This window comes from Corvus kubaryi, unplaced genomic scaffold (assembly GCF_017639235.1).
Source record: "Corvus kubaryi isolate FWS band 111438036 unplaced genomic scaffold, C.kubaryi_AGA036_p1.0 78, whole genome shotgun sequence".
Classification (NCBI taxonomy): Eukaryota; Metazoa; Chordata; class Aves; order Passeriformes; family Corvidae; genus Corvus; species Corvus kubaryi.
The window spans coordinates 7,927,874-7,955,863 of record NW_024582065.1 but is presented as its reverse complement, the minus strand read 5'-3'; the positions used below and the strand labels follow the sequence as shown (position 1 = coordinate 7,955,863).

The window sequence follows — 27,990 nt, the reverse complement described above, 5'->3', positions numbered from 1 at the left end:
AGCACCTTCCAAACAACCAACACTCCAGGCTGCCTTTCCTCACACAGATCATTCCCGGACAAACAGGAGAGGTTCCTCCACCCAGCTCACTGAAACAATAACCACAAGAAGAAAGTAAAATGTGAAAGTGCTCCAGAGCGCAAAATATTTTATTTAAGAATTTACAGTGTCAAATCTTACACTTAGGAAAGACAGCTGCTCCCAGCTCAGAGGGAGCCTCCTTTGAATGAAGTTGTTTGGCAGTCTCTACTGAAAGGAGAAAATAATCAGCAGCCTGGCTGGACTAGAGGAAAGCCAAGTGTCTGATTAGGTTTCAATTATAGAAAAGTAAACCACACTGACTGCTGCTGCCCACGTCTGGAATTGAGTATGGACCAGCACCCAAAGGTTTCTAATCCCCCCAAATAGTGTTTTACTTGGGCTGCATACAAACCTTCTGGAACATACATAAGGCTATCATGATCTTAGGAAAGTGGTGTTATTCAAGAAAAGAAAAAAAAAAATAAACAACTGGGGACAAATACTGGCAATTTCACATTCGTATTACTTCTACTCCTGGGCAGAAATTCAAGTAAAATCAAATAGTTTGGTGGCAAGTTCTAAATAAAATATGGCCTAATGATTTAATAAATATTTAAAAGTTTATTTCTCTCTTTGCAGATAATTCAGATTCTTCAGTGAATATAAATGCTGCATATCATGGTCTTCAAGATTTCCTATATTAAACCTAAAGATTTTAAAGTCCATCTGTAGAGGTCTAATCCACCTACTTTTAGTACGAAATTTAGCTGCTACCTATTTAAGACCTTGGTTATTTTAGTAATGGAGATTCAAGAACGGATTATTACACTGATTCTGGCACTCCAAAAAGGAAAAAATAAACAACTTCCAAGCTGTTACCCCCCAGCTGCAGAGTGCCAGCAGTTTGAGAGAAAGCAAAGTAACCGTATTGCACTTAAACAAACACTCACTCGTCAAGAGAACAGCGTCGGCTATGATACAGAGCTCCTTCCCACTATACACTTGGCTTTACAGGTAGTCTAAACCACAAACTACATACAGACTAGGAAAGATCCAAATCAAATTAGGATTAGATTACAGTCACAGTTTTCATTCAATATAGGTCGATTTATTTGGATGAGCTGTGGCCCCCTCCCCCCTCCCAAAAGCCAAACCAGCACGAGGCATCTCCTGGGTGAGCCTCTCCCAGGGGAACATCTCTGGCTCCACGCTCTGGCTGAAAGCATCACAATTGTGCATGGTCCTCTTAAGGCCACAGTGTTATCTTACAATGTGGACATGTTTTCTTTTTTAACCCCTGCTGGGAGGGGAGCATCCTTCAGAAATTAAGGAATCCCTGAAACTATGTCTCGGAAGGTCACACTAGTAAGGTTTAAAATAAACTTGAGGAATAAATTGCCTATGCAATTTACAGGTTTTGTAACAGACAGCAACTATTTCCTCTCTTGTGTCTATTCTTTATCACAGCAAAGCTATTTCTAGCCAGGTTTTGAAAAGGAAAAGTTACATATATTTCATGTTTGGTAATGGTTTGAGTAGATGAGGTGCAAGCGTGAAGATCACCCATCATTAAATTTCTGTCATGTCAACTGCAGCTGATGCCACGTGCCATAAGGCTGAAGAGTTCTTTGCATACTCAGAATATGAGTGATGATTCCAAATACAAAGCCATTGTATTCTACTTCAATGTTGGATACTTCCTCTGTCCAATTCTTCCCAGTCTTGAACTTCCACTGGCTGCAGGAGACTGAAAAAAAGAACAAGAATAAACAAAATGTTCTGTAAAAGTGTCATGCCAGAGACAAAATTTTAAAAAATTTGGAATAAAGTTTTGAATGGAAACTTGTTAAATTGAGCAGGTTCCAGACTGATCTTTGTGGACATTTAACACTATGTGGAACAACCCTAGTTGGTAGAGCACAAAATCATGCTTTGTTCAATAGTTTTGTTCAAAATATAGAATCAGGCTGGTTTGGGTCAGAAGGGCCTTTAAGGTACATCACATTCCATCCCCTGCCATGGGCAGGAACACCTGCCACCATCCCAGGCTGCTCCAAACCCTGTCCAGCCTGGCCTTGGACACTTCCAGGGATGGGGCAGCCACAGCTGCTCTAAGAAATGTTGGATAATAAGGAGAAAGAAAGATGAGGCCTTTACTCACTTGTGCAAATTGAGAGGGGTTGTAGAACGGTACCGCTCCTGCTGAAGATGCCCCTGAGGGTGGAACAGTGGCAGGCTGGGAAGAGAAAACACTGAAATTAGACAAGGGCAGAGCTCCAGTGCCTCTCCAACATGGTCTGCTAAGTTATACAGAGCAGATATTTACAGGATATTCATAATGCCAACAACATGGAGAGCGCAGCCTATTGGAACAACTGCAGAGTGCTGGTACAGTTTGCATCCAGATCCAGAACAGGACTGGCTTCATGTAAGAATTGGCCAAACAATGTCACATGCATCAACTGCAAATAGCTCTGCAGATCCAAAGCATGCAAAACCAACACAAGACACCAGTGCAACTCCACTCAATTAGTACCTTCTGCCTTTGTTAGTACACCTCAGGACTTGCCCCAAAAGAAACATTCTATGTCAGGTTTTGCTTTACTAAGAAATATCAGAAAGGTTTGTGTCACCCCTTTGTGGTGACCCCACAGCTCTGGAACTCCCAGCAGATGAAGCATTCCTTTAATTCCTACAGGGACTTTTGCAGATGGTTTATTACCAAATTGAGACTGGCAGCAGCAGAATGACCAAGTTTTGCTTGTATTGAGTCTTTTTAGGAGGTTTGTTGGGTTTGGTTTGAGGATTTTTGAAGTATTTTGTTTAAAATCAACTGATTTCTTTAGTATCCCAGAAAAAAAAGATGATGAAATTATGTGAATATCTTAGGAACATAAATAAAAAGCATGCCTGGATTACATGCACTCTCATAAATACACAAAACTGAAGACCCTGTTTGAGTGTAAAAAGGAACACTACATCATGATCTACTTTTAATGATATTTCTGTGAAATGAGGGGGAAATGACTAAAAGTAGCATTAGTATTTGAGCAAATGCAAAATAAAGGGGGGGGGGGGGGAGAGGAAGTAAATAAGTTAACATAAATGAGAATGGCCAGCCACATGTACCTGATTAAAATGCTGGCTTACTTCACGTGATAATGAACTCATTGAACTAGAGCGCGAAAGCTACAAAACAGCAAGAACACACAAATACAAAAAAACACAAATAAAAAAAGTCGTCATGCATGTCACTGCCCCAAGCTTTCAGTTGTTTTATTTCATTGTCAAAGTCTCACTGCCAAAGGTTAAACCAACTTCAAGTTAAAAAAAACCAAAACAAAAACAAACGTAAAGCCAGAAGTTAGTTTAAATCAAAAGGACTTCTTAAAGCACGAAACTATGTAGGTATAGAAAACATTAAGTAGGAACAAAGGTAATGTTACTCTGCCTGGCACACAGCAATTTGTTTTCCTTGTGTCTTGCACTTAATATTAGTGAAATTATATGCATGCATGGAGGCAAGAAGAGACCCTTGAACTCTACTGATATTTTACCCTGAAAAAGGCTTTTAAAAGTACTTATGTAGGAAAAGGAGATCACAGAATGTAGGACATGGAGGCTGAACTTCTCATATGGGCTTAGAGGTCTTTTCTGTACAATTCTGGAGGCAGTCAAATCCCATCTTGGCTACTCATCAGCCACTGAATCAGTTACTTGCTGTTTTAGATGGCCCATTGTAAGACCATTACAATTAACAGTAAAAGTCATTAATTAAATACTTTGCAACAAGCCTTACCTCGCCTGACTGGGAGCCATCAGGGTTAGGAACGGGAAGTCCAGATCCTGGAGGAAGGGCTGCAGGGTTTAAGTACTGAGGAAAAACGAGGCACTTCTGTTTATCACTGTTACTGTGAGGCTATTTCACACTTCCCTAGAGATCCCACTGAAGCAGAACAATGTTACAACACATCAGGCAGGTGTAACAGGCAGCGTAAGACTCTTCCCGTATTCTTGGGCCCTTTCCTGGCACATGCTGCACCCACGGAAGCTGCAGCCCTGCCAAATGAGGAAATGCAACCTCCCACTTCCATTTTCACGTGCATTCCCCTTCTCCTGTTCTTTAAGTAAAACGTTAACCCACAATCTCCACAACAATAAAATGCTTTATGTACTGTGGCTGTGAAACTGCTGCTCAGAATCATGAGGGGGGGTTTGAATAAGAAGTTTGAGTTCTATCCACAAGACATTCCTTCTAACCCACCTCTGGTTCCACAGCTGCAGCAGGGTCTGTGTTGGTTTGGTTTGCAGCTGGTGTGTGCTCTGCTGCTCCACTCCCTTCCACGGGCTGGGATTCCCCTGGAACTGCAGAGGAAATAGGATTTAGCCAAACACACCAAACCCATAAACAGCCATACGACCTCCCCACACTCGTATCCACACACCTGAGTTTGGAACAAACACGTTGGCAGGAATGGGCATTGGTGCCAAGGGGGCAAACAGGTCTGATGGTGCAGGGACAGCACCACTTGCCTTGGTGCCCCCTGGATTCAGGACATCCACGTAACGGGCTCTGTTTCCAGCTAAACCAGGAACAAAAATAAGCCTTGTGTTAGTCATGCCTGTGTCTACTTTGAAGTTTGCTGCTTAAAGCATCTTTCAGGATCAGAAAATAACACTCCAGGGACACAAACAGTAACACACCCAAGTCATGATACTGTGACGGCAGTGCAGGAGCTGGGCACGAACAAAACCAGCAACAGCCACAGTTCCACTGAGCTGCCAACTGTTCCCAAACAACCCTGGAGAAGTCAGGACTTCTGCCTTCATATTTTATGCAGAAAAGGTCTTAAATATCAGTGCTGGCTGTTACCTGCTCTCCTGGAGAACACATTGACAGAGGCACCAGGTGGGCCTCCAGGCCCAGGGGGAGCAGCCTGAGCAGCTTTAGGAAATCCTGTTGGAGGTGGTGGGGGAGGTTTACTCTGCAGGGAGACAAAAAAGAAAAAAATCCAATCACATCGTTGACTGATGTTGCACATTTTAATCCAAATCAGTAAAAAGCAGCTCTTAAGAGCCAATAACAGATTAAAGAAAATTCTGTGCCTAGTTTTTGTTTTCCACTTGGAAAAATCATGAGGACTCAGGTTTTTACCTCTTCTTCTGGTTCATCCAGATTAACCCAGCGTTGTTTCTGCTCATCCCAAACAATCTAAAAGAAAATCACAGTCAAAACCAAAGAGCTCAGAGCAAGCTGCTAAAACAGTTGAAAATAATTGTAACTATTTTTTAAAAAAACCCCAGTCTTAGAATAAAAATAATCTTCAAAGTTTTACAGTCATTTGTTTACTCATCAAAACAATGTTCATCTGTCATCCAGGAGAACATCAGAACAAATTCAAGTGTATAAAGGTTTTTGTGATTTTTGGAGCCTTACTGATTTGTTCTTGTCATCTGGCAGGTGAGCCTCATTCTTTCCTTTTCCCATCAGCCAGCGAAACCAGGTTGCACCAGTCTGCAAAGAAATTCAATCTACTCAGTTAATTCTCTCACCACTGTCTTTACAGGCAGGTTAAAAGAAACATTCATGCAACAACACGTTTTCTGTTAGGAACTTCAACTCTGAGCCCAGAGTTGCACCTAATAAACAGGAATAAACAATTGAATTAGGACCTCTTAAGTACCGTGGACTAGGGGTGACCACATTTACTAACAAATCTCCTCCAGCTGTAGATACCTTTCTAAGAAATTTTACCTTTTTAGGTGCTGCCTCCTTCTTTGTTTCTTTTTTAGTCTCTTTCCCTGCAGGAGCAGAGGGAGGAGGAGAGGGTTGTTTTGCTGCAGAGTTGGATCTCTCTCGTCCCACAGAATGAACAGAGGACTCTGAGGTTGTTCGGGATCTTCGCCCATAGCCCTGCGTAACAAATACACAGCAAAGCACAAAGTTGTCACTGCTGCAGTGATGGATCACATTTCATCTTCCTAAAAAAAAATCCTTCTTTGTAAAATCCTTTAGCAGAACTGATCTAAAAGTTAATACACCTAAAGATGGATCTTTGTCCTGGAGCCTAGTTAAGATATAAAGCCAGGACATAAATGCACAATAAACAAGCAGCTGAATATCTGACACAACATTAATTTTTTATCAAGAATTTCCACACAATTAAAGACATTTAATCTGGTTATTTTGGAACTTCTAAAAACCAAGCTTCAATTCTTGCTGCAGAATAACACAGAGCCCCCAAATCCTCTTGTGCTTGTATGGTGCTGCAATGCAGCTGAAGAAATGTATGAAATAACAATACCATATTAGCCATTCTGCCATAGAAATCATCCTCTCTCTGTTCAGGGAAGGAGTTTTGTGAAGGAGACTCTGGGGCAATTCTCTGCATTCCTTAAAAAAGAAATTAGATCATGTTAGCAGGGACACACACCAACAAAAGAACCAACAACAAACACCAAAGCCCCCAAGCCCCACAATAGTTTTAAGGCAAAAGTTTTCACCAGTTATGAGTTTTGTGCTAGAGAGAACCTGGTCTTTTAAAGAATGAGAGCTGCAATTGCTGTGATTTTTTTCCCTCTCCTGTCTGGGTTTATGTTTGTTCTAAACACAGGCCAGAGCAGGCTGAGGGATGCAACCAGCAGGACGGAGCAGTTAAAGGTTCCTCATGTCTCAAACTCTACCAAACTTAGGTTTGCCTCCTTCCACACGTGTCAGGCTCTGCTGTCACAGAAATGAAACTTATCAGGGTCCCAGAAGCTCACATCCAGAGGCAGAAATCCCTGATACAGACCCTGGAAACAGAACTGCCAATCCCAGTGCACTCAGGGATGATCTGTCAGGGTCTAAATCATGATCTGCTGAGTCTGACCTCACTCTTAAAGTAAGCCAAAAAAGCAGGATGAATACTACAACTTTCTACAGATGTTTCTATACCATTACATGGTGTTTTTAAATTCATTACCCAAAACATTGACTATTTTTTTAATACTGAGATATTTTGAATTATTCCCCAAAACACTTTATACCCCTTAGAAGGAAGGAAAGCTGTTTATTAAGATCCCAGACCTGTTTCCAGGTTTGTCTGCTCTTCTGACCGCAGTTCCATTTCTTGTGGTGGCCCTCCTGGGGGTAGTGTTGACCCTAAATACAGTGGGGATGGTTCAGTTCCATAGGGATTTGAAAATCCTTGAGGTACAAAGCCAGATCCTGGACCAAGAGGCTGAGGAGCCACTGGGTAGAAAGGGACACTTCCCTGGTCACCAGGAGGAGGAATCATGGCAGCTGAGCCATCAAGGACAGCCTGAGGTACTGCAGCATGAAAAAAAACCAGAGTTAAGAGCTATAATTAAACAGAAATTCCAGTGTGAACCTTTTACCCTATGAATGATACAATGCAGAAGTGAAATCTCCCTGTTCCAACCAGCCTCTTAAGTGGTTTCTTCTATCAGAAACGCGAAACCTTTGTTTTCTCTCTGTCATAAAGGACATGAAACACCAACCTGAAGGCATCAGCTGCACGCTCTGCATCTGTTGAGCCATATTAGGTAACAAGGATGCCAACAAGGCATTTTCAGCACCTGGACCCACGTCACGGCCACCTCCCCCATCACACTGACTGGCACGGTCCAGTTCAGAGCTGGGAGTGCTGCATTCATATGGAGGGGGCGTGGATCTGTCTGTGTTATAGGCTATTGCACCCTCCTGCATGAAAAAGCAAAATATTATTAACTGAACTGTACTAGACATTCAGTTCATAACCAAGGGAACACAGAGCAAAGCAAATCTTAGGTGTGAAAACAGGTTTTTAGTGTTAGTCAAGAAATGAACTGTCAGCCATTTATAAGCCAAGTTCAACCAATAATTTAAAGAGTTTATTTGTTTTTGAATTGAAACAGTTAATTGGCTCAGGGTTCAAATTGCTAACACATCTCTTTAAATAAATGGCAATTCTTTCCTTTCTGTTATAATCTAGGAACACTAATTCACACACAATTTTATGACAAGCAGATCCCCTGCTTACAGCAGGAGTTACTGCAACCTAGTGAGTTGCAATTCTCCTTGCATTATGGTATTAAGAAAAACCTGTCTCATACAACTTTAACTATTCTGTATTGAATCTCAGAGCACTAAAGTGTGGCAAATTCACTTGGTTTACATCATAACATTTGCAATTTATGACATGAGTGTATAAGGTCACTTCCCACGTTTCTGTGATTAGCAGTGTGAAAAAAACATTTTGGAAACTGGATTTACACTAATCCTTTAAAGAGAATAATTCATGCTGAAAAGCACACACTGTACCTTGATCTGTCCATCCACATGTCGAAGTGTTACTAACCAGGAGGGTTCAATAAAAGATTCCTGTTCTGGTTTTTCTTTTATCTGAGGGTCAAACAGGCGCAGCTGGGATGACATCTGAGGAAAAGAACCATTGCGAAGTGTGAGTTCATCAGCCACAGCTTCCCACCTACAATATCCAGCCACAAACACTTCATTCCTCCTCCTGGTACCTGGATTAGCTGGCCAATCAGCACAGGGGAATAGTAATGGGGATCTTTCAGGACAGTTCTGGAAATCACTTCACAGTAGTGGAAAGCCTGGGCAGCAAGGCCCATCTCAGCCAGCCGACAGGCATAGATGAACTTGAAAACCTGGGGGAGGCAAGCAGGACAAATAAACCAAGTGTTCACAACACTCTGAGTGGGAACAAATAAAAGGCACTCTGGCATTTCAGCTGAAAGCTCAGGTATCTCATTATCACATCTAAAATTTAACAAACAAGCATTCAATTCTCCTCTTCCACCTAATGCATCCAGTGGAAGTTGTCTATTTATCTACAGCTAGTGCTAGCAAATTCTGCTGGATTTTTCTTTTGGAATAGAGAATTACAATAAAAAAAGTTAAAATTCAGAGTTCAGGATGTAGAGGTGAAAAAAGTGAAAATGAAATGTGGCAAACAGGAAAACAGCTATATTACATTGCTATCCATGGATATTTGATGTCATAGCAGATAAAATATTTGCCACACTGACTACAGCACATGAAAGATTAAAAGCATGAAATCTGCCAAAACAGAAACCAAACCAAAACAGGAACAGCTCTTCACCTGGAAATTGGGCAAGCAGCCAGGCTGACTTCCTAGTGACTGTGCATATTCATAGGCTTCTGTTCTTTGAATGGCTTCATTGGTGGCAAACTTTAAAAACGGCAAGCTGTTTCAAACAGGAGAAGAAAAATATTATTTGAGTTTATATATGTTGACAAGAAACACAGATCTATCGGTGTCAGTCACACAGCTCTGTCAGACACAAAATATCAACAACTTCTACAAGACACCACATCAAATAGTTATTTCAAAATCAGCTGCTCCTTGTGAGGACAAGGGGAGCAATGCAATTCAGTCTCTCAAACTTTCATTTTTGCGTTGAAAAAGTTGTGGTTAAAAAAAAAAAAAAAGAAATCCAGACCTGTGATTTGATCCAATTAGGACAAGCTTTGTTGTCTTCCTTGTGTAAACTCCAAACCCAACTTGGGCCATAAGGTAACAAAAATGAGCAGCATCCAGCAGGCCTTTAGAAGCTGCAGAAAAATAAAGGACAGAGCTCAGGATATTTCAGTGGCACATCCTTTGTCCTGTATTGTTTGGCTTTGCATTCAAATGCTTTCACAATAGAGACAAGCCCATACAAAACTGCTCCACTTTATATTTTATGAAGAAATTGCCTGTTTTCAAAAAACATAAGCTGAGCAATCAAAGCTTTTCCTTCAGTCATCACCCTGTTCATTCCCCAAGAGTTACCAAGAGTGTCTCCCATGGTAGCAATGGTCCTGGATTCCAAGTCCACATTATTGGTCAAGTTGGATAACACCATTGCTAGATGAGGCCTCCAGTCTCCCCATTTCTCATCTCCACAGCACTAAAATTAGAAGAATTACTAGGTCAAATCAGTGACTGGAGCTCTGCATGGGTAAGTGTTTCAACCTAAAAACGACCAAAACAACTTCTCTGACATTCTAGGAAGATTTCTGTTGGGAACTCCACTCCTCCCTGCAGCTCCCAGTGAATCTTACCGTGGATGCAGCTGGCATCCTTCCAGACATGAGCTGGTAAACAGTCTGCAGAGGGTCATTAATTGGGAGACTGTTGGCAAATCTGCAGAGACATTGCAGAGAAAAACAAAACACAAACATGGGGTAAGCAGTTAAAATGTACTTCAGCTCTCAGTGGCAATGAATCTAACCTAGTTCAAGAGAAGGAAGTGCTGTGTGAAAATACTACACTGAAGAAGAAATTGGGATAACGTTCAAAAGTAAAACATTCCCAGTGAACTGGGTCTGGCACTGTAACACCAGTCAGTCCAAGCTAGGAAAAACCTCTGGATTCTCCCCAAGCCAGCTGACTTTAACAAAACTGACAATTGAGTTTTTGCAGTTTTTCCCAAGCAAGGCCACAGATGACATTGTTCAAATACCCCTTAAATGGAACAGGTGGCAGAAAATAACTTCTCAGGTTTAATAACTTCTCAGCCAGAAGACCCCAGAATAAAAAGTAACAAATGACAAATAAATACACAGTAAAACTAAGGCATAATTCTTGCATGAACTACTATGGATAACGCATGATTTTGACATTCTCCACCTCACTAGCAGAACAGGCAGCCAAATTTCACTAATCAAAAAGCAACTCAGTACCTGGTCATCACTCTTGCATGTGTTCTGCTGTCCATTTTGCTGGCAAGGAGCAGAGCATGACCCCACAAACCATGCTTCATGGCAGACTCCAAAGCATCCTAATCAAGACACAAATTAGCTTACTGGGAATAGCTTCACATATTACTCACCAAAACAGCTGTGCAGTAGTAATTTGTGATCAAATCAAAATATGTTTGTTCAGATAAAAGCTAGAAAACAAATACTATTTTGCTTTAGATTATGAACTGTAGGGCAAAATATTTTCTGTATCAGTGTAGTGCAGTGCCATGAAATATTATATGCACTACAAACGTTGCAAAAGTAAGTAGCAGCACAAGCACTCACTTTCTTACGGCCATAAAGCAGCAACTCCCTGAATCTCTCAGTCTCCTTCTCAAAACTGTCAACTGTGGTTAGAAGATTATCAGTGAGAAATGAGAGCTGGGCTTCACCAGATTCCTCTTCCACTTGTTCCAAAGCCTCATTAGTGAAATCAATCAAATTTGCCTCGTTAGGGGACTTCCCAGGAAGCCACACTGTTTTATGATCTCGGAGCAGAAGTTCAGCCAGGTCTGTTCCCACAACAGTCTGTGTGTGTGGAGAGAAAACAAAAATTGAAAAACCTGTTATGTCAACACTGCCTGCATTTTATTTGTCACTTCAACAGCAATATGTGAACATCAGCACCTCTGAGCAGCTGAGGATGAGTGCCCAGTTTCCACATTCCTTCAGCCTGTGAACTATTCCATGATCAGTGACTATAACACGTATTCCTGATCTTTACACAAAAACTACTTGTGAACAAAATCCTTTAGGGCAGATAAAAACTTGAGCAGTGAGACATACCCCATTCTGCCTGCACAACAGTACAATAAAGTCCCAAAGAAGACTTGCAGATTCTTTGTCAATTAAATTTTCATTCTTAAAGCACTGTGCAGCTTTACTTTGTGCAAAATTAATAACATCCACTTTATGGGTCTCATCCCTGAAAAAAAAAAACAAGAAAAGAAGTTTTTAATGAGACATATATAAACATTCAGGTCATTATGTGTGATTAGTCTGAGGAAAAAATTTAAAGCTCCTGTATTATTTAAGCAGGCGAAAAGCCACAAATATTTTAAGTCGGTTTAAATGCTGTAATTTACAGGCAATGAAGAAATTATTTCTGAATGCTTTAAAGTTATTTCTGGAAACTGCAAGAACATACTTAGCAAGAGGACCAGGAAAGGCTCTCATCTCTTCTTGCTCTGGAGAATGCTGTAACATAGTCTGAAACACAAATATAATCCATAAGAAATTCTTATACCTATGAATTTTGCTTTTTATCAATAAAACACCCAGACCTGAACATAACCCATCATGTAATCAAGCCTCTTTAACAAAATACAAAGGGTGACTAACAACCTGCTCAAGGATGATAAATTATGAAATCTACTTTACATGGAAGTTACTCTGTACATCATCCTGAACAAAATTATAAAGAGCTGGATGATGTTGTCATGACTAAGTCATCTCTCAGAGGAAAAGAACTTTTTAATTTACTGTTTTATTTATGATTACAGCCCAAACTGGTAAAGATACATGCAGTGACATTAAAAAAAAAAAAGAAATCAGGATGTTATAGATTCAAGTTCCCTACTCCCCTTCCAAAAGAAGGACCTTTATTCCATTACTTCCCATTTTTCCTTTTAAACTTTACCTCCATGCTGTGAATTTCAACCAGAGCTGGCTGGCCCTCAGAAGGCAGGTTTGGCAGTGCTTTTATTAAGAAGCCCCCAGGCCCAAACCTGGCACAAATATGAGGCACTGAAAATTTCTCAGGTGTTGAGGGCCTTAAAGGTGCTGAAATTGGGAGAAAAGATAAAATAAGAACAGGTTACTATGTCTTGTAACTAAGTAAACTTGTTGATGTATTTACCCAATTCAATAATTCTGAAGTATTAGTGGAAAACACTCTGTCATTTAATTTGGCTGAACTTTGTAAGAAACAATTAATCAGTTCCTTTATAGTCCCAAAGTCCCACATCTGAAGATTTGCAATAACTAGAAAAGTAAACTAAAGAACTTTAAAATCCAGTTATTTTTTCCAATGCAGGGGCTTTGATTGTTTGTATCAGACACATTTCTGTGATCTCTGTACAAACGTGTAACACATCTTCAAAGAGCTAATGACAGACATCAACAGACTTTGGAAAAGATTTTCCAGAGAAGTGTTTTGCCTCTATAGCACAATGCTTCCCCTCCATCCCCAGCGTGTCCATACCTTGTTCCACAGCTGACCAGCCCGTTTCAGCAGGGTAGCCATAGTCTGTAAAAGGCTGCTGTCCATCAAAGCTGGGATCATACCCTCCATAGGGATAATCCGCACGGAGCGACACTGCCTGTGCAGGGGTTTCATAGGCATTACCCGTTAGATCGTGATTGCTCCTGTAGAGCTGGCTCTAGACAGATCAGATCAGTGAGGGTTAGCTGGGAGCTTGGAGTTACACACAACAAGCAGCACTGCAGACTGTGAGCATTCCCTCCTGACAGCTTCCATTGTCAATGCTCCTTGGGAACCAGGCTTACTGCACCACTGCCTTGCAGAAAGCCACCTGGCGAGATCCTTCTGTAGCACAGGCTACAGCAGATAATTAATTTATCTTTGTCTTCTCCCCCAGTGTTTTTACCATCATTTGATCTGTTCACATCCAAGCACGTTCAATTCTCTCACAACAGAATTTCTATGTTCTTGTGTGAAAAGCATGAGTGCTGTTACCAGCAACTGTGAGTCAGAATGAATGTTCACCTCTGCTGTAACAGACAGTGTCTCAACAGAATAAACCCAACAAATGCCAAATGGCTTCAGGTGCCTAAAGATTAATGCCTAAATGATTTCCAGTACTACTTCAAATATTACTAAATGAATTGGAATTCAGACTGGGAAAGTACCTAAACTTCCATGAAACATGGGGAACCAACTACAGGTAAAATGACCCATTACATGAACAAAAAGTGTACCTCAAAAATTAGCCAAATATTCTCTGAGGTTTTCAGGTATCTGTAGTTGTGGTGTAAAGTGGATGAGTAATCAGTTAGCTTTGGTTTTTGCTTTTAAAGTCAAAATAACATCATACAAATATGGAGTTAGTCCTTTAACACATCCCAAGTTCAGTAACACAGTCATGCTCGTGATGAGAAGAATGACATGACACAAAGCCAGGCACACTGTCCACTACAGCCAAGCACAGGGAAGGCAAAGTTCTCACAAACAGCAAATGGATTCAGTAGAGGAAATTTTCCATTTCTGTGTGTGTAGCAACTTGCACAACTGAGTGCTGATTTTGGTTAAAGTTCTCTTGACAACTGTGACAAATATTAAGTTCAAAACGGTATTAAAAACCAGCTTTAACTTACAAAAATTTTCAAAACACACATTCCCTGCGCTAACACCCAAAATATTTTCTTATTTTCTAACGCTTCACCCACCCCCAACAGAGGAAGTGCCAGGTTGGTGTGTGCAGCTGGAACTCACTTGCTGGGAGCGAGAGCTGAAGCTGCTCTGGTGGCTGTGGACGCTGCGGGAGCTGCGCAGGCTGTGGCCGGAGTGCTCGCTGTGGACGCTGCGCCGGTCAAACTCGTCCCCGTAGGGATCCCTGTGGGGCTCCGAGTCATCATCAAAGCTCCCGGTGAAACGGGGATCGTATCTCCAGTTATCCTCGTAGCGGTCATTCCTGATGGACAGACAAAGCAGGAATGAGCACAGCCAGCCATGGCTCCCAGGGAGGTGACTGTCAGGAAAACCAGACCTCACTCCAGAAGGGTTCTTAAACCACTGCCTACACCGAGGTTCTTGTTACAGCAAACAAACTGACATTCCTTCAAGGAGTTCATCCTGAATATTCAAGATCAAGACCAACATCATACTCAGAGTCTGCTCTAAAAACCCACAGAATGTTCAACTAGTTTGAAAACAAGTGCTGCTACCACCTCCAATCCTTCTCTCAGAGTGATGTGACAGCTCATCTGGTTTCCTTCAATGACCTACGTTAAAGCTACAGAAAGGACGAGCAGCACTGTGAAATTTGTGTAACACTGCATTTTAGCAGTCTGTTCCAGAGAACCTGCTGCTCCAGCTCTGGAAAGAGCACTGGGAGAACGTGGATTGACTGGACAAACCTGCTGCCATATGGATATGCTTCTCTCTTCTGGTAAGGGTTGTGTTCAGCATCATACCAGTACCTCTGGTCATAACTTCTAGGGTCTCTGTACCTGGGGTCATATGGGTATCGTTCCCAGCGACTTGGATCTTTGGAAAAGAAAAATAAATGGTTCAGATATTGGTAACCTTGGCTATCATCTTTTTCTACTTCTTTCTCTTTAATTACAAACTGGTTTGGTCCTGAAGCACAGAGCAAAACCAAAGCAATGTACTTAAAGCTATGTAAATATGTCCACTTCTTTTTAGTTAAAAAAAAAAACAACAACAACTTTAAAGATCAATTTTACACCTTTTAGAGAAAACATGGTTTTCTCTAAAAAGATGGTTGTTATAGTTAGTTACTCTTGAGGGGTCAGTGTTTGCCATCAGATCTTTTCTAACACCTTTAAAACTCAATCCTGCTATCTGTTATGACATTCACAGAATCTTTGTGATCAGTCTGCAGACTGCCAAGCAAAACATCTCAGGATGTGGACAGATGTTGCTTAAAACCCTCCCAGGCACTACACAAGCAATTACCTCCAGACTCCCAACGCCAGCATATCTCAGTGAGCACTCAGATAATGATGGACAAAACCAAAATCCAGTCATGAGTCAACTTCTGTTTACAGCCACCTAAAATTCACTTTACAGGTTTGCCTGCAGGTCACACACCAAGGACACACCCCAGTGAAAGGCAGACTGAGGTGAGGAAAAAACTTATTTTATTTTCTATTTACTACTTCTACTGACCAAAAAACATACAGGAAAGATGGAGAGGTATTAAGAACTGAAGTAGGCAAAAAATCAATTTTCAGCAAGCATAATTTTAGTCTTGCTGGTCATTGAAAGGACACCAGTTATATTCATGTGGGTTCTCTGATCTTAAAATTTCTCTTCCCCATAAATTATTGTTTAAATCTGCAATTTTCTATGGCAAAAAAAATCAGAGTTCTTTTTGACACCTTACCTCCATAATCATAGGAGTTTGGGTAATAGCCTGAATAATAATCACTCCATCCACTTTTTCCATAATAATCTTCTGTATACCCTTGCCTGAAAGAAAGCACACAAGTATAAAAAAGTTGTTATTCCACCTTAATCTCTTCTAAAGTCAGCAGGAGGTAGGAAAAACTCTATGCCACAACTGATTAGATAGTTTCATAGTTAAAACAATGCATTTCCAGAAAGTCAGGGAATCATAAAATTAAGACTTTACAACCCAATACAGCACTAAATTGTTGTGTGCCATCAAAAGCTGACAGCCCTTAGCATACAATAATTTAGTGGCATTGTAAGCTGCTTTGGTGATAAGTTTAATTACTTACAGACAATCACAAAAACTACTGCTATAATTAGCATCCTTTGAACTGTCTCAACAGAGAAGTCAATAATTTAACAATTCATTAAGAAATAATGGCCACTCCAAATTTAATGGTGTTTTATTATACAGCTTCTGATGAAGAAAATACTCATTTACAGAGCTGATTGTCCAAAGGAGCACAAAAACATGGCTAAAACCAACACAGCAAAGTAAGGGTCAGCGCACAGAAAAAAATGATTAGCATTCTTCTGATGGAAAAAGAAAGATGTGGCCGTTGCTCGAAAAATCATGAGCCTTTATTAGATAACATTTTCAGGTCATCATCCTAGAATTTCTGAAAAAAGCCAGAGGATGAATGTTAGATGAAAAATGCAGTGTCTACATGTATGCACATAAATGTATATATATGTATACATCCATGGATGTTTGTACCTCCACAGGTGCATCACACTCACAAACACACTTGTGCATATACACAGAGCAGGTGAAGATATTTAATGCCAGTGTGAAGTGATGGCAACTTCCACGCTTCCCTACAACTGAGAGTGCAAACTCCAAAGCGGCCCAGCGAGTCAAGGAGTGTGGGAAGCCTGCTAACACAGCACTCACTCTGCAGAGGAGGTCTGATCTTATCAGAGCAGGTTTAGCCACCCAACCAGTCTCCCCAGTCTCCCCCAGAGAGATCCCATTCCCTCCCCCAAGCAGCGTTTACAAAGCTGCATCACCACCATTGGCACATTCAGGGCAGTTTCACACACACACAGCTCTGCTGCCCTGCAGCTCCTCACCACAGCCCCTGTCTGACTGCACTGGCACTCACACAGCAGCCCTGACAGAGCCACTTCTAACAGGCTTTGATCTGCCCACTGCCACATACAGAAACTTCAACCCCTTCTAAAAATAGTACCTCAGGAGGGTACACACGACAAGTGCTACTAGAGGTTATCATCTCATTTCAAGAGCTCACAGCACACTTAAATTCACTCATAAAATGGTAAAAGTTATCACATGGAGTTACAGGCACTGTTTTGTGCTCCTCAAGACTGAAATACATCTATAATCTTCTGCAGGTGGTAACCAAAATGTTGTATTTGTAATTTGATCACTGCTCCATGAGTGAACTACAAACAACGGACAAATACTACAAAGGGTTTAATAATTTCCAGAGAGGTAACTGGAGTTTCTCTGTTAGAAACTGCAAAACCCCTCAGCAGATAACAACAGTAACATTTTACCATTAATTGAAGTTCATACAAATAACTCACACAATAATCATCAGAAAGCAGCAATCTCTTCAAGGGAATTTGCTGTTTCTTTCTTGAGAAATACTAGAGATTTAATCCTACTTTTATTTAATATTTTCAAGGAGCATCTGAACACATTGTTCCCCTCTCAAATTTCTTTATTTCATATTAATCAGACAGATCAAGGCTTTTAAGTTTCCCTAATCAAAACCTGCAGTGAAATGAGTGGGTGGGACGGGCCCACACAGCACCTCTGCCATCCAGACCACAGCCTGAGAGCTTTGTGAGGAAAGCTTATCCACAGCTGAGGGAACTGTCACACAAATGGACCTGACACAGCACCAGGATGTTGTCACCTGACTCACCACTCTCTCTTCTGAGCACCTGAACCACTGTGTATCTATGGTGCCTGCAAGGCAAACCCGAACCAATGGGCAAAAGTGCCATTCATTAACAGAATGAGGGGCCCCTGCTTAAGTGCAAGGCAGAAAATAAATGAGTATTGACTAACAACCCATGGCCTGCACTGCTCTTTCACAGCAAACATCAGCACTGAGGCCATAGCAGTGACTTCCTGCCTAGCAGAAACACCAACAACCCCCAGAGAACTGAATGAAAGGAATAACAAGGCTCTAGCAAGAGAAGAGGCTGTGGAATTGTATCCTCTCCAGACGTGGCATTCGATACCGTCCGTCCCTATGGCAGCACACAAAGAGGTTTTGAATTCCTCCCTGTGGTTTGTGCTGTAAAACTCCAACAGGCATCACTAGAGTCTCTGCTTTGGGGTATCCAGATCTTGACTCAATTTAGGAATTACACACCTGGAGGAAGGTCTGTCAGAGCAGTGGCTGGCCCTGGAACTGGGCCGTTCAGGCTCAGGATAGCGATAGCTCCCGGGCTCCACGTAGGCAGTGCCGCTGCCGTCATAGTGTCGGTACCGGGGGTCGTACTGCCCATAGCTGTCCTCCTGCAAAAGGCAAGCACAGGCAAGGGAAGAGGCTTCACACCTCCAAAATAACAGTTAAAACCGAAAAACTTCACCATTCACACCACAACGGTGATACCTGAAGAGATGCAGATTAATAAACTACAGTTTAGCTTTCATTACTTTTTGTGGCAGTCAAGTTATTAATATCCTCAACTTAAAGAAAAAAACCATTATGTCTGGACTAAAGGCAGTTCAACCTCTCTACTAAATCATCAATAATTCAGGCAGCAGACAGGAACCAAATTTGAGCACCTGGACAGCCAAGCCCATTATAACTGCCAACTTTTTCCAAAGAACCAAACAAATTGCTATGAGCTGGCATCTGTGCCAACTGGAACTGATATCAGGAACTACTTAAGCTTCCATAATCTTTGCAGTGTCAATTTTGTTACTGCTGTCTGGATTTTCCCTACACTTAAACACTTAACATGAATGCTCTGCTGAATATTGATCATGACACAACTGTTTAAATTCGTAACTCAGAAATGAAAATTAATACTACATACTAAGGGGAGACGAAAGGGCAAAATGAAAACTTACCATGTAATAAAGGTGAGCTGCAGTCCTGGGGTCTGCAGGAGGATAAGGTGGTGGATATGGAGCCTGGTAAGCATCGTAAGGATGTCTGTAGTAGTAGTAAGGGTTCTGGGGTGGACCGAAGGCTTCCTGAGGGGTCTGAGGTGGGGGTGGACGCTGCAGGTCTTGCTGCCCATTGGGTGGGACTGACTGAGCAGTGGAGGCAGGAGGGGCTGGGGCAGCTGGAGCACCTGGAGGCTGTTCTGACACCGGCTGCTTCCTGGGACTCGTCTGGTCGTACCTTGGCTGGGCTGAACCTGCCTCTTGTGGTCCCCCAGGCTGGGGACGATTGCCCAGCACCTGGCTCTCCCCCTGCTGCATGGCTTTAGCCCCTTTGGAAATCTGGGAGTCTGGAGGAACTGAGGACTGCCCAGATGTTGGTGGCTGCATTTGAGCTGCTTGCATTTGTGGTTGGGGTGGCAGCGCTCCCTGTGCAGCTCTGTCTGATACAGCCTGGTGCTGTACATCTTTTGTCACCTGTTGATAGAAATGTTGTTTGTCAGGCACCTCGGGACGCACCTGACCAGCGCCACCGGCCGCCTGTTGGACTGGAGCACCAGAGGGTGACTGACTGTGCACCTGCACAGAATTACTTGTGCTGCTTTTCTCCAACGTCCGTGACACTGTGAAGTCGAGCACTCCAGCAGCTTCTTTGCTACTTGATTGATTTGCAGAATTATTAGCCTGTGCTATGGAATTAACGGGGGGGGACTAGTCCACTTGCACTTCCACTGGGAAGATTTGTCCCAGGAGAAACAGAGGAGTTAGACCCTGGCTTGCTAGCAAATTCAGGAACGAGGCCTTCCATATTAACATTTTTTTGCCCTTCTGGAGTCAAATTAAGAGGAGTTTTCATTAGCAAGTTTGCAGGCTGATTAGAAGAAGCATCAGAAGAATTAACAGGACTTTGTAATAAATTATGTTTTAACAGATTAGTACTTGGAAGTGAATTAACTAAGAGAGATCCAACTTGCATCACAGGTAACGGCACGTTTTCCCCACCAGCATGTGAAGTTTGGGGACCCATTGCAGGCTTGTCCCCAACTCCAGAGTCCTTCATTGGCTGATTGTTTTCATTGTTGCTTAGCTGATTAGATAGAGAAATAGAAAAATTAATTGGCTGAGCCAAGTTATAGCTTTGATTAGGCTGAGCAATCAGAATAGGTTGATTTTGCAAAGACTCTGTAGGTGGAGAAGACAATAAACTTGCATAACCAGAACTTGCCTGAGACTGAAGTGCCTCCTCTTCTCCCATTTTGGGAGGATTCTCAAGATTTTCAAAAGTTATATTTCCATCTTGGGAATGATGCACAGCAATAGTCCCTGGTTTGCATGGCTGCTGATTAGACAGGCCTTCTTCTGGTGGCTGAATGACTTCCACAGTCTGTTTGGCAGGTACGTACACCGCAGGAGCAGCAGGAGCTAGAAGGACATTTCCCCCAAAATTTGGTAACTCATTGTGAGCCCATAAAGTTGTTGCTGGGCTATCACACTTCTTAACTGCTCCCTGAGCTCTGGTTGAGGACCGTCTCTCAGATACTGATTGTATATTTTCCACAACAGGTCCAGAGTGCAGCGTATTTCCAGCTTCCCCAGTGCCTGCAAGAGGCCCTGGGTGTACCTGAGGCATGTAAATTGTTTCCAGATTATCTGGTGGCTGTTCAAGATTGCCAGGGGATGCAGCAGGCACAGCTGTGTTCTTCTTGATATTCTTTTGGTTTGAGTGGTTCTCTCTTAATTCAACCACCATCTTTGCTTGGTCAATCTCTGCAGGTTTTATACCAACTCCCTGGGACCTCACAGGTTCAAAAGAACTATTTGCACTTGTCTGAAACACTCCTGTAGGTTTAGGAGGACTTGGAGTGGGAGGCTGGGATAGATTGCCATGGTAGTTCTTGCTCAGGTTTAGCTCACCTGAATCACCTCCCAGAGGAGAGGAGTCAATCTGTTTGAAGAAGCTGGCAGAGGATTCCTCATCAGGCTTCCCAATTTCCTGCTGGATAAATGTACCGACTTGCTCTGGGGGCCGTGCTGAGCTGGAAGTGCTCCTGTGGCTAATGTTGCTGTAGTTGGAAGAGACACTGTCTGGTCGGACAGGATGAGGTAAGGAATCAGGTGCCTCCAAGTTTGGTCCTCCTTCAGCATGGCTCACAACAGCGTTCTTGGGAAGCATCTGACCCGGGAAGGATCCGTACCTGTACGGATCAGGACCAGCAGCAGGGGATGAAGCATTGATGTTCTGTGGTTCACTTGGCAGCACTTCCTGATTCTGAATGCACTCCAGGTTCTCCACATTTTCGTACTGGGACCCAGCAGCTGTGTCACCTATCTGTGCCTCGTCATCACCAGCAAACAGAGAGTGCTTAGCAGCCTGTGCCTCCTGATGACTGGCAATTTTAGGGAAGTACTGAACATCCATTCCTTTCTGTACCATCTCACCAGCTGAACCTGTACTGAGCTGTGCCTGAGAGAGAACATTGGTTGCCCCCTGCTGAGGATGCACAGGCTGGTGATACAGGGAGGCCAAATTTGGCTGACAGGCATCAAACTCTGTTTTCTCCATTACGCAATTTTTTTCAGATGAAAGTATTTCTTCATTTTCTGCTTCATCCCCTTTGAAAAACATGGAGAGAGTTCCTGGATCTCGATCGGTGGGAATAGACCTATTTGATGTTTCAGACATAGCTGGAGACTGGTTTTTGGGGTTGTTTTCCTGAGCTGTGGGAAGGACAAAACCAGAGTCTTGCAAAGGTGGCTGTGGGTAAAACTGTTCCTGGTAAGGTTGGCTTAACCAAGGGTTAGTCATTTCTGTGTTCTGCCTAAACACATTTCCAGGCTGGATGCTGTTCATGTGATGACTGCTGTTTGCAGGGCCATTTTTCCCATTCTTTTCACAACCAGCGGATAAAGGCGCTTGCATGATGTTTTGTGGAATACCTTGGTGTCCAGGACCCTGCGGGACATTTGTGTGTGGAGGAGGGTGAGAAGTGCTGACAGAAGGCTGAGAAACGTTATGAACGTCAGACTGAGGAGATGGCTCAGGATAGGGCACAAAATTCCGAACTGGAGACTGCAGACTCCCTGGGACAGGCCTCCACTGGGACCCAGGCTGCTGGGGAGGTGGTGGGAAGAATGCTGCTGCATTGGGTCCTGAAGGTGCATCATTTGGATCTCTGCCAACATCCTGTCTAGCTCCAGGTTTGTTTGCTGCAGCCACCATTCCAGGATGCACACTGAAAGAATTTTCCACTGCTGCTCCTGGGTTATAATGCAACGGCACTGCAGGCCCACGGAGTCCGAGATCGGCGTTGGGATGCCCTTCTGCAGCACTATTTATAACATACCCCGGGGACGGAGAAGGAACTGGAACATTAGAAAAGGAACTGGTGCTTATCCCTGCTTGAGACACAGGAGCTGACAGAGACGTGTGTGGTCCATGAGGATTGTCCCCGGCACGGGAGGGCAGCGGATGCACGAGGGCTGGCTGTGGGAACGCCAGTGCGTTGCCCTTGGATGGATTATCTAGAGGGAAGCCCTGTGGGGTTTGCCTGCCAAAGGCAAACGGGTCTGTCACGGGCTGCACCGGGGCAGCTGCGGCGTTTGCCCGTTTGCTGAGCGGGCTGTTCCTCCAGTACATGTTCCGAGCCACGCCGGCGGGAGGAGGAGGAGCCGCTCCCGCTGGGACAGCCTGCGGTGGCTGCTGCATGGCGGCCCTCTGGCAGGGTCACACGGTGATAAATCGGCCCTGGAGGCAGTAGAGAGATGTCGTCTTCTGCCCTGCTGAGACAACACAGGTACAAGTCAGTTCCCTTTCTCATCATATATGCAGCACTTAAGCAACTTTTATTTTAGAAACAAAATCAGTCGAACAATTTGAAGTGGAAAGTATCTCCCTTCTCCTCAGAACACGTAAGAAACTGACACACTCCATTAAATTTCTAAATCCAAGTCCGGCATTAATGAAGTGTAAGGCTGTGTGGCATCGATGCACATTATTTAACAATTCTACTAACAAATATATCCAAGTAAGACTAATTAAACACAGTTCAGACCTGTACTAGTGTCAAAGCCTCCAATGGTATCCCACTGTTACATTTCCTAGAAATATGCATCACGGAGAGGACAGCAACCAGCCTAGAACAGAGCCTGCAGCACCATGTCCTGCTCAGTTTAATTACGAAGAGTTGAGAAGTCATTATCTAACTCTAATTCTGTTAGAGATGATTTTCAGCCCTGATGCACTGGCACTCCATGTGAATGGACCTTTTCACAGGTAAAATGAGAAGCATCCCAAGAAGGAATTCATCAGATGTTATCACCCTCAACAGTCCACTTTTGGTTTAACTAAGAAAACACTGTGTGGTACAGTATTGTTATTTATTTTGAGAAAGACAATTGGATCTTCATCACAAATATCGTCTCTTCTAGATGAATGCTGCACTGCAAAACTCAATTTAAGGATAGAAAAACAATCAGCTACCCCCACCTATCAATGACCATTCTCACTTTAACACCAGCGGGACTTTGGCACAGTATCAGGGTTACAGCTGCGTTTCAGGGTGGAAAGGACACGCTCGGAAGTAATCCAACTCCAACTCCAAACAATACCAGTGAGGAATCTGGTACACAGGAAGCTCAATAAATTCATCAGGGTGTCTTTTTCAATTTTATCACCACTTAACAATCTGGGGAGGATGGAGGCTGACAAAACCAGAGGAATTCATCAATACTCGTCCAGTGGAGCCCAGTGAAGCCTTAGCAATATGTGATAATCCTGCTTTCTCATAGTACACAACAAATATTGTTTATAATATGCAGAGTGAAGTAACCACAGCAATGGTTCCATACCAGATGCACTTCTGTTTATGAAAGAAAAAAGCTGTACAGTTCTTATTTGGAGTTCTTCTAAGATTCAGCATCTTATCAGCACGAGTAATAAAATGGGAAGCCAGAAAAGTCAGATGTTTGTAATCAGGACAAACTTCTAGTTTCTAGTTATCAAAAATACTACATGTATTTCATAAATATTTATACCTAAAAATTCCAATAAAAAGCACACTGACAGTACCACAACACACAGACTTTACTGGACATCAGTACAACTTCTCCTAAGGAAAACTCTCTCCAACAGCCCTGTGTTTAACCCAGGTCCCTCTTTCAGAGTCAATACAGACTCTCAATTTCTTCCCTATATCCATATACTCCATAGCCACATCTTCAGTTAAGACTCCATAAACCTGTGTTTTATTAAGATGGGAAGGACAACACAAAACAGATTTCAACAGAAGCATTAGAGCTCCATCAGTTTCATGCAGTACTTGCAAGTGCCTTCACCATTCTTTTTAAAGCACAGCTGCTGAATTCCATCAAGGAATGCTTACAAAAAGGTTTTAGGACTTTGCAATCTTTTCGCCTGTTACAATCCTGAGGTGAAGGTTTTCCAGCTGGCCATGCTTACCAACCTTGCTGCCAACCATGTTTCCAGGAAACCCTGCCTAAACACCCATCCCAATTTCCACGTGCTTAAGGAACCTCTGGCTGTTCTGGGCATCCCCATTCCTTTTTCATTGTGTTCTTTGTTGTATTAAGCAGACTTTAAAAACTCCTCTCTCCCCTCCAAATAAACTCCTGGGTTTATGCAACGTACTTTGGACTGGGGAGGAAAAAAGCTAATGAAACCATCTGCCAAGGCAGTTACGTCCTGGAAAGCACAAACTTCACTGAACAAAATATTGGTATCTAATAAATAGTTCTGTTTTTCATGGAAAAGTTGTTTCTGAAATACAGCTGAGCACAAAAGCCAACTTAAATACCCACTTCCAAATGTCTAATGTGGGCTTTACTCCTTGCAGTGTCTCATTAAAAAAATCCTAATACTTTGCCATATTTTTGTAACAGCCAGTACCAGTAATTAGCTAATTAAAAGAAGTGTAAAGTCCTACTTTAAGGCAGAACCTGCCATTCCTCTAACAGGATCTTTGATGGTGCATAACAGAGGTTCAACACAAGGGATCAGCTTCCTCAGAAGCAAAGTTAATATTAACAGACTGCACACAGTAGTAAAAGCAAGCAAGATTTGAGGAACTGAGTCCAAATAAAATGAACGTGCCCATGTCAGGTAATTTAAACAGAAGATAACTCAGTGCTACTGACCCTCTCTTGTGCCTCATCCAGGATTAACGGAAATGCTGATTTTAAGGAATTTAGAAATAACTACACAAGTTAAGAGCAATCCATCTCTGTTTTATCTAGTTTGGAAATTCTTAACTTTCAGCCGGTTTTTTAATTAATAAAGCAGAGCAGCCTGCTAAACATGAGTCACCAGGAGTAACAATTGCAGAAGGTGTTTCCAGGCATACCAAGAAAACATTGCCAACGAGGAAAAAAAGATTAAAATGCTCTAGACAAGGCCATAAAAATAATTTCACCTAATGAGCTCTATAGCTTCATCTATAAAGAAATAATTTCTTTGATGGGACTTAGTTATTAATTTAATCCTATCTAAATAAATTACTCTTAAACAGAATAACTATGCCCCCAAAGCAGGTTACAGAGGACTAATATTAACTCTCATCCTCACACATGAACCAAATGATAAATAACATGTTCACATACACAGATTCCTAATGAGAACAAAGTGACAAAACCCCACTGCAATCTCAAATACAGGAACAGCTGGAAAAAGAGATTTGCAGCTTTAAAATCAGCAACTACTTTTTCAATTTTATCTTACGCAGACAGCTGCGCATCTGCACACATGTGGGTGACAGATTGAACACGTTCTGCATCATTCATGCTCCTGACAGATTCCTACCGGGCTTTTCCTAAGCAGCAACCAGAGTTACAAATGTTATTCTGTTAAAACGTAGCCAACAGGACAAGGGGGAACAGCTTTAAACTGGCACAGGGCAGGTTTAATGAGCTCAGGAAGAAATCCTTCCCTGTGAGGGTGGGCAGGCCCTGGCACAGGGTACCCAGAGAAGCTGTGGCTGCCCCTGGATCCCTGGCAGTGCCCAAGGCCAGGCTGGACAGGGCTTGGAGCAACCTGGGACAGTGGAATGAGATGATCTTGAAGGTCCTTTCCAACCCAAACCAGTCTGTGACTCCATGAAAACAGCTCTTTGAGAATCAAAAGCACAGAAGCAGCACAGAGCACTCCCGTTTATTTTGAAAGGAGCCCGACTACCAGTTCTTTACCCCAGCAGCTCCCGACGCTTTCAGGCAGCCGCACTCCTGAGTCAGCACCAGTTGCACAGACCTGTGGCACCTGACAGCTCGGAAAAACAGCCCTGACCTGGGACCAGCGCTGCTGCTGTCAAAGGGAATACGTGATAGCCAACATCAGACGGTACTTTCTCCCTCCCGCACCCCACGGAATAACCTTCGGACCCCCGCAGAATGTCCCTGTCCCACCGCCCCACTCCAAACAGAGCAACCCAAATCCTGCGGGAAAACCCCCGGGCAGCGCAGCCCCGCGACTGCGGCCGCGCCTTCGCCCCTCTTTGCGGCACCACAACCCGCTCCAACCGGGGCGGGGGGCCGAGCCCAGGGCTGCGGGACCCGCCGGCTCCTTGCGCTGCGACAGCCCCGAGGCCCACCCGGAGGCACGGCGGGGTTGGCACCGGAGACACCGGGGCCCGCACCTTAGGCCCGGCGCTCCTCACGCAGCCCACTCGGGACCCGCGGCCCTCCCTCCGGGCGCGCCCCGCGGTACCTGGCAGCCCCCGCCGGCCGAGGCCCCTCAGCAGCCCCCGCCGCCCCTCACGGCCCCGGCACCGGCCGCCGCCGCCATCTTGGCACATCCGGCTCGGGGTTCCGCCGCCGCCGACGTGTCACGGCGCGGCGCGCGATGACGTCACGGCGGCGCGCGCACCCGGCTGTGTTGCTGTTCAGTGCAGAGAAACGGGGGCGGGACGAGTTGCGGGTTCGAGGCCCGCCTGGGCGGCTCCACGTCACGGGTTCGAGGCCCGGTCGGGGCGCCTCGTCCCGGTGCCGACACGGTCTCGCTTCTAGGCCGGGGTGCGGTGGAGCGTGTCCCCGTTGCGGGTCCCGTTGCGGTCCCGGTCCCCTCGGGTGTCCGGTGCGGGTGCAGTGGCGCGGGCGGCCGCCAGGGCGGGACAGAGTTCCGCCGGTCCGGTGCCGGTCCCGGGGGAGCCGCTGCCCATGGCGGGGCGGGTCAGGGGCTCCCTCGGGCTGCTGGAACTGAGAAATTCGTGATGCTAGACAAAGAAGGAAATGAGACTCTGCCTCACAGAGACAAGCTGTGACTCGCTGCAAAGCGAGGTCCTGTCCTGCACGTCCCTGGGGGCTTAATTAGTAAAGGTACATTAACTAGAGGAGGCTGCGGTGCACGTGTCCAAAAGTATCATGATCAGAAACGAATCCCAGAATCCTTAAGTCTGAAAAAGCCCTCTAAGGTCACCGAGTACCGTGTTCACCACTAAACCCCGTCCCCAAGTGCCACCTCCACGTGGCCCTTTGACCGCTCCAGGGATGGTGATTCCAGCACTGCTCCAACGCTTAACCACCCTTTCCGCGATGAACTTCTCCCAGATAGCCAATCTAAACCTCCCCTGGCACAACTCGAGGCCGTTTCCTCTCATCCTGTCCCTTGCTCCCTGGGAGCACAGCCTGAACCTCACCTGTGTCCATCCTCCTGTCAGGGAGATGGGAAGAAGGAGAAGATCCCTCCTGAGCCTCCTTTCCTCCAGGGCTGAGCCCCCCCCAGCTCCTTCAGCCACTCCTGGTGCTCCAGACCCTTCATCAGCTTCGTGTCTCTCTGAGGTGCGGCTCTATTTTACACAAACACGAAGCTTTTTAAGCCAGCAGCAGAAGAATGTCTGTCACCCACCAGCGCGGCCCCCGTGCTGATACTGTCACCCCCTGCACCCAACAACAAGCCTTGGAGAGGAAAATACAACGACCTAAACAAACATCTTAATCAAGGGTCATTATCGGTGC

General features: G+C 44.0%; 1 protein-coding gene across 1 annotated transcript; it reads right to left on the bottom strand.

The window, feature by feature from the left end:
* Positions 1-122: 122 nt before the first annotated feature.
* Positions 123-26,798, bottom strand: SEC16A (SEC16 homolog A, endoplasmic reticulum export factor). The gene is made up of 32 exons (XM_042052164.1): positions 26,744-26,798; positions 20,255-22,806; positions 18,994-19,506; positions 18,287-18,432; positions 15,868-15,953; positions 14,876-15,005; positions 14,232-14,430; positions 12,981-13,158; positions 12,417-12,559; positions 11,925-11,986; positions 11,564-11,702; positions 11,063-11,305; positions 10,718-10,815; positions 10,097-10,178; positions 9,825-9,942; positions 9,493-9,604; positions 9,132-9,237; positions 8,536-8,676; positions 8,327-8,440; positions 7,525-7,726; positions 7,091-7,333; positions 6,327-6,415; positions 5,777-5,935; positions 5,459-5,536; positions 5,177-5,233; positions 4,895-5,006; positions 4,467-4,604; positions 4,286-4,386; positions 3,821-3,895; positions 3,151-3,210; positions 2,183-2,257; positions 123-1,768 (listed from the first exon to the last, which is right to left on the bottom strand). The coding sequence occupies exons 2-32, from the start codon at positions 22,733-22,735 to the stop codon at positions 1,700-1,702; spliced, it is 6,549 nt and encodes a 2,182-aa protein (XP_041908098.1). The 5' UTR covers positions 22,736-22,806; positions 26,744-26,798; the 3' UTR covers positions 123-1,699.
* Positions 26,799-27,990: the final 1,192 nt, after the last annotated feature.

What these genes read in the sequence shown, in the direction of transcription:
- SEC16A (XM_042052164.1), bottom strand. Translation starts at nt 22,735, where the DNA reads ATGCAGCAGCCACCGCAGGCTGTCCCAGCGGGAGCGGCTCCTCCTCCT. An exon ending in CGTGCAGCTGATGCCTTCAG is followed by an intron (nt 7,334 to 7,524) that starts GTTGGTGTTTCA and finishes TTCATGCTGCAG; the next exon opens with TACCTCAGGCTGTCCTTGAT. An exon ending in CAGATGACAAGAACAAATCA is followed by an intron (nt 5,234 to 5,458) that starts GTAAGGCTCCAA and finishes ATTTTCTTTTAG; the next exon opens with ATTGTTTGGGATGAGCAGAA.